Source organism: Scyliorhinus canicula, chromosome 17 (assembly GCF_902713615.1).
Source record: "Scyliorhinus canicula chromosome 17, sScyCan1.1, whole genome shotgun sequence".
In the NCBI taxonomy this organism is placed as follows: domain Eukaryota; kingdom Metazoa; phylum Chordata; class Chondrichthyes; order Carcharhiniformes; family Scyliorhinidae; genus Scyliorhinus; species Scyliorhinus canicula.
Window position 1 is genome coordinate 102,885,590 of NC_052162.1, and position 7,062 is coordinate 102,892,651.

At 47.5% G+C, this 7,062-nt stretch overlaps 1 protein-coding gene across 1 annotated transcript; it reads right to left on the reverse strand.

The window, feature by feature from the left end:
- Positions 1-3,581: 3,581 nt before the first annotated feature.
- LOC119951439 (zinc finger protein 418-like) lies at positions 3,582-7,062 on the reverse strand. The gene is made up of 2 exons (XM_038774636.1): positions 6,836-7,062; positions 3,582-5,619 (listed from the first exon to the last, which is right to left on the reverse strand). Exon 2 carries the CDS (start codon positions 5,256-5,258, stop codon positions 4,500-4,502), a length of 759 nt encoding a protein of 252 aa, XP_038630564.1. The 5' UTR covers positions 5,259-5,619; positions 6,836-7,062; the 3' UTR covers positions 3,582-4,499.

Below are 7,062 nucleotides of genomic sequence, written 5' to 3' on the forward strand. Positions count from 1 at the left end.
TGATCTGGACTGATTGCTCTGCACACTGGAGGGCTTCACATCTGTGAAGTACACTTAGCACACTCGGCTGCCATGGAAACACACACTCAAGGGGCTTGAGTGAAACTTTCCACTTAAAAAGTATTGTCAGGCGGCACAGTAGTGCAGTAGTTAGCACTGCTGCCTATGGAGCTGAGGACCCAGGTTCGATCCCGGCCCTGGGTCACTGTCCATATGGAGTTTGCACATTCTCCCTGTGTCTGCGTGGGTTTCACTCCCACAACCCGAAGATGTGCATGGTAGATGGATTGGCCATGCTAAGTTGTCCCCGAATTGGAAAAAAATAATTGGGTACTCTAAATTTATAAAAAAACAAACAAACAAGTATTGTTGGAATATTGTTGGAAGACCTTTTATCTGTCCTGTGCTTCCTTTTCTCGCTGTCTTCTGGTGAGCTTCTACAACATTATTGCAGCATTTGCAAATTGTTTAAATTAGCCTTTGGACATTGGAGCAGGCCAGGACTTTCCCTTTAGATTCTGGAGCAGACCCTGTGATGTCAATTTGATAGACTTGGGAGGTAGCCACTCGGTGTCTGTAGAGTTCACAGACTTACATAGAACATAGTGCAGAAGGCCTCCTTCGGCCCATTGAGTCTGCACCGACCCACTGAAGCCCTCACTTCCACCCTATCCCCATAACCCAACAACCCCATCTGACCCTTTTTTTTGGACACTAAGGGCAATTTAGCATGGCCAATCCACCTAACCTGCACATCTTTGGACTGTGGGAGGAAACCGGAACACCAGGAGGAAACCCATGCAGACACGGGGAGAATGTGCAGACTCAGCAGACAGTGATCCAGCGCTGTGAAGCCACCGTGCTAGCCACATGTGCTACCGTGCTGCCCACTTCTCCTATTGTTGCCTGTGATTCATGGAGCCAGTTAGAAACTTTCAGAAAGAAGGCATGTCTTCTGCAGGGTTCCATCAGGAAGCTCAGCTGGAAGGTAGGGGAGAATCTCTCTGTCTGTCTCTCTCTTTGCCAGACGATTTTAAAGTGGCATTCTAACTAAATCTGTGGAGACTTTCTTGTTTAAAAGATACAGAGAGAAAAAAGACCTGCATTAGAGATATCTGGAATGAGAAAGTGCCAGCCATTTTCCACAGGTTGGTAACATTCTAACACTGTGTCTCAGGGACGTGGAAAGAACTTGAATCAAAGCTTAAACTGAGAATATTCCTTAAAGTACACCCTGAGTTCCTGTGCTGAGTTCAGACAAAGGGAATAAAAACTGTTTATTCAGGAAGGCAGCTGTAATTATTTCACAGGAAGACGAAAGCTTCATCTGGCGGTCGAAGAGCAAAATTGCACTGATCTGAACATCCTGTGTACAGCACCATCTGGTGGCTGGCAATTGGAATTGCACCAACCTGGAACTCTTGGGTAAAGCGCCATTGAGTGATCAAAGGACAGAATTGCACCAACCTCAACCTCTGAGTAAATCTATTCCCAGAGGCCATAACCACAGCAGTTCAAACCTTTCCCTATAATTCCCTTTTTTTGATCCTCGCCAACCCTTGTGTCTGTCTGGGTGGAGGGTGGGGCAGGGTTTTTGGAATACGTAGATTAGTCAACTATTGTCCTGTTTTTTTCTTAATATATTCATCCTTTCATTTTGTTATTATTAAACAGTTTGTTAATATTTTACTTATAGATCTGGTGTCTGTAACCCATTGGAGCAGTCAAGGGTTAAAGATCTTCGGAAAGCACAAACTATTGGTTAATTCACTTTTGTTGGGACTCCAGTTCTGTCGGGTTGGAATTGACAGCACACTCGTGCAGGGTGCCATAGAAACATAGAAGATAGGAGCAGGAGGAGGCCTTTTGGCCCTTTAAGCCTGCTCCGCCATTTATCACAGTCATGGCTGATCATCCAACTCAACAATCGAATCCTGCTTTCTCCCCATAGCCATTGATCCCATTCTCCCCAAGTGCTATATTTAGCCGCCTCTTAATATATTCAATGTATTCAGCATCAACTACTTCCTGTGGTAACGAATTCCACAGGCTCACCTCTCTTTGGGTGAAGAAATGTCTCCCTGACTCTGTCTGAAATGGTTTGGGCAGCACGGTAGCATGGTGGTTAGCATAAATGCTTCACAGCTCCAGGGTCCCAGGTTCGGTTCCCGGCTGGGTCACTGTCTGTGCGGAGTCTGCACGTCCTCCCCGTGTGTGCGTGGGTTTCCTCCGGGTGCTCCGGTTTCCTCCCACAGTCCAAAGATGTGCGGGTTAGGTGGATTGGCCATGCTAAATTGCCCGTAGTGTCCTTAAAAGTAAGGTTAAGGGGGTGGAGGGAGGGGGGGGGGGGGGTTGTTCGGTTACGGGTATAGGGTGGATACGTGGGTTTGAGTAGGGTGATCATTGCTCGGCACAACATCGAGGGCCGAAGGGCCTGTTCTGTGCTGTACTGTTCTATGTTCTATGTTCTATTCTATGAATCCTCAGACTGTGACCCCTGGTTCTGGACACATCCACCATTGGGAACATCTTCCCTGCATCTACCTGTCTAGTCCTGTTTGAATTTTAAAAGTCTCTACGAGACCCCCCTCATTCTTCTGAACTCCAGTGAGAACAATCCTAACCTAGTCAATCTCTCCTCCTATGACAGTCCCGCCATCCCTGGAATCAGTATGGTAAACCTTCGCTGCACTCCCTCGAGAGCAAGGACATCCTTCCTCAGAAAAGGAGACCAAAACTGTGCACAATATTCTCGGTGTGGCCTCAGCAAGGCCCTGTATAATTGCAGCAACACATCCCTGCTTCTGACTCAAAACCCCTCGCAATGAAGGCCAAGATACCATTCGCCTGATTTTGGGTAGCACAAGTCATTAGCACTGTGGCTAGAACCAGAGTCCCAGGTTCAATTCCCTGCTGGGTCACTGTCTGTGCGGAGTCTGCAGGTTATCCCCGTGCTTGCTTGGGTTCTCCCCGTGCTCCGGTTTCCTCCCACAGTCCAAAGATGTGCAGGTTAGGTGGGTTGGCCATGATAAATTGCACCCCACTAGTTACTGCCTGCTTCTCAAGCCTATGATCTCGACTCCCGCAATCCCACCCTGAAGACCATTTGTAAGATTTAGGTCCGAGAGTCAGATTACCCAAAAAGGGGGTTGAGCTCAGAAGTGATTTTAAAGTAGTTTATTGAGAAGCAACAATTTAAATATGATGCAGAAGCTAAACAGGCAGAAATACATATGACCTTTGACAGGTTTACTATTCCCGGAGGACAAACAGGACGGAGCATAATCTGTAGATGGTGGTGGCAGTCTCCTCTGAACGGTTAACTAGTGTGAGCCAGAGTGTGGGTGTTGGGCTGAAGCATAGAGTAGAATTCCTCCAGTGCAAAAGGAGGCCATTCAGCCCATGGAGTCTGCACCAACCCTCTAAAAGAGTATCCCACCCCACCCTACCCTATCTCCATAAGCTCACATAACCTGCACATCTTTGGATACTAAGGGGCAATTTAGCATGGCCAATCCAGCTAACCTGCACATCTTTGGACTGTGGGAGGAAACCAGAGCACCCAGAGGAAATCCAGGCAGAAAAGGGGGAGAAAGTGCAAACTCCACACAGACAGTCGCCCAAGGCCAGAATTGAACCCATGCCCCTGGCGCTGTGAGGCATCTGTGCTGAACATTGTGCCACCCTTATGGACAGTGCGGATCACTACAAAATCTCTCTACTCTCAAGTGCCTGCTTTAACCTTCACACAGACGGATGGGTCATGAGATCAAATTGTGCGAGGGTTAGAAATATCTTGTGCTCGAGACATCTCCTTGGCAGAGATAATAGGCCCGACCTGTGTTTGTCAACCAAAAAGCTGCTAAAGAAGAAATCAGAAGGCAGAGAGATTGAGAAATTTCTATAATATTCCATACATTTCTGAAGATTTTATAAGATTTTCAGACAGTGATTTCTGACAGTCTGTTATTTGGATTGACCTTGTCTCCATTCCCGTGTCGAGGGAATTTCTGTCCCAGGCAGGAGGGGTAACATTCGGGAAGTTTTGATTCTCCACCAATTCTTATTCCCCTTCTTTCTGCTGGATAATGGAGGTGTAATGTGCAAGTCAGTCAGAATTGTCAGCAAGATTAATCAGCACTTTCTAATTGGAGGTGTTCATCAGTGGGAACTCCCAGATGCTAAATTGCACAGTTCATACGAAGGATTAATTTAGGATTGAAGTAAAATTTCAGAATCTTGCTGTAAACTAATTTCTGATGAGATCCTAAATCACAGGGAAAGATCACGGATAGCAGTTCTTAAAGGGACATTGCAGCCCCGAGAACACAATCAGCTATAGATCCAAGATATTGAATTCCAGCCCAGTTACAGGGATTATTAACATCAGCAGAAACAAACCTGATTTGTCAGAATGAACATGGTTCAATTCTTTAAACTAATGAGAATGAACATGGTTCAGTCCTGGGTGTGAATATCAGCAAAAGCCAACCCTGCAGTCACTTGTGAACTCGCTGGTGTCTCAACAAGTTGGTCAACTGAGTGAATCCCTTCCCACAATCCAAGCAGCTGAACGGTCTCTCCCCCGTGTGAACTCGCTGGTGTACAGTGAGGTTGAATGAAGACCTGAATCTTTTCCCACAGGAAATGCAGCTGAATGGCCTCTCCTCAGTGTGAATTCGTTGGTGCTTTAGAAGGTCAGAGGATCCAGTGAATCCTTTTTCACATACAGTGCAGGTAAATGGCCTCTCTTCAGCGTGAACCCGCTGGTGATTTAACAGGGTGGATGATTGAGCAAATTTCTTCCCACACTTGGAGCAGGTGAACGGTCTCTCTCCAGTATGAACTCGCTGGTGTACAGTGAGGTTGAACGAAGATCTAAATCTCTTTCCACAGGAAGTACAGATGAACGGCCTCTCCTCAGTATGAACCCGCTGATGCCTCAGCCGGTCAGAGGAGCCAGTGAATCTCATCCCACACTCGGAACAGGTAAACGGTCGCTTTCCAGTGTGAACACGCTGGTGTCTCAGCAGTGTAGATAACTGGGAGAATTCCTTCCCACACTCAGAGCAAGTGAATGGTCGCTCTCCAGTGTGAATTCGCTGGTGTGCCTGCAGGTGGGTTGACTGACTGAATCCCTTTCCACACTCAGAGCAGATGAATGGCCTCTTTCTGGTGTGGGTGCGTTGATGGTTTTCAAGCGGTAGTGGGGAATTGAATCTTTTCCCACAGTTCTCACATTTCCACAGATTCTCCATAGCACTGGTGTCCTTATTGCTCTCCAGGTTGGATGATCAGTTGATGTCCTGTCCACACACAAGACACGTTACTGTTTCTCCCCACTGTGAATGATGAGATTTTTTTTTCAGGCTGTGTAATTAGTTGAAGGCTCTTTCCAGTCAGTTTAATGGAACACTCTTGCTTGGGTGACTATGTTTGTGTATGTGTGTGTCGGTGCTTTTCCAGTCACACTTATATTTGAAATCTTCTCACAGACAGAACAAACATTTCTCCTTCCACATTCAAAGGCTGATGCTATTCAGGTGCTGATGAATCGAATGACTGTCAGATCTTGATGTGTCTCCCTTGGGAGACGGAAAATGCTTTCCGTCTAATTCTCTGTAAAATGAATTTACAAAAGTCATCCCGGTCAGTATATTCCACCTGGGCTCACACCCTCGCCTTGTCCCGGCAACCCCATCTAACCTGCACATCTTTTGACTGTGGGAGGAAACAAGAGCACCCGGAGGAAACCCACAAAGACATAAGGAGAAAGTACAAACTCCCCACAGTCACCCAAGGCCAGAGTCGAGCCCAGGTCCCTGATGCTGTGAGGTAGCTGTGCTAGCCACTGTGCCACAGTTTTGTCTTGGTTTCCTTCCTTCTTTTTCTATCTCTCTCTAACTTAAATGTGGGATCAGTCTCATGACCATTGTGTTTTCTGGTTCTCTTCCTGTGGTACGGTAACACAGTGGTTAACACTATTGCTTCACAGCGCCAAGGACCCAGGTTCGATTCCAGGATTAGATAGATAGAACAGTACAGCACAGAACAGGCCCTTCGGCCCTCGATGTTGTGCCGAGCAATGATCACCCCACTTAAACCCACATACCCGTAACCCAACAATCCCCCCATTAACCTTACACTACGGGCAATTTAGCATGGCCAATCCACCTAACCCGCACATCTTTGGACTGTGGGAGGAAACCGGAGCACCCGGAGGAAACCCACGCACACACGGGGAGGACGTGCAGACTCCACACAGACAGTGACCCAGCCGGGAATCGAACCTGGGACCCTGGAGCTGTGAAGCATTGATGCTAACCACCATGCTACCGTGAGGCCCCAACCATTGGGTCGCTGTCTGTGCGTAGTCTGTACGTTCTCCGTGTCTGCATGGGTTTCATCCAGGTGCTCCGGTTTACTCCCACAAAGTCCCAAAGACGTGCTGTTAGGTGAACTGGACATTCTGAATTCTCCCTCAAGGTGTCGACACCGAACAGGTGTCGGCGTGTGCCAACTTGGGGATTTTCGCTGTAAGTAAGCCTACTTGTGACACTAATAAAGATTATTATGTTTACTAATTAACTCCACATAAATATTTTGAAGACTTCAGGCAATTTGCAATCCCTGCTCCAATCTCCATTCACTAAATACCAGCTGGACCCCCCTCTCCCTGGGAACACTCTGAGATGAAGTCCGTCTGGCCACAATCTCAGTCAGTTGAGCCGATTGCTCAAACTATAATGGTAGCCGTTATTGCCCCAAGACGAACTGCGGCACATGCGCTCTCTTGCTCGATGCCCCGATAAAGATAGCACCCGTTAAATCGAACCTGGCTCCCGTTAAAAGCCACAATGGTCATCCGGCTGTCAACTCCGGGATCGATGGTTCCTTCCTGAGGACTTAAATCCGACAGCGTGAGTTTACGAGGCCTCCCAACACGTCCGCCGGTCCTGTCGTTCTAAACGGGTTTATTGTCCGCTCCCGCTCCCATTCAGTGTTTGTAAAAACCCGCATTGAAAATCCGGGTGCAGGAGCTCTCACCGTCCAAACTGCGCA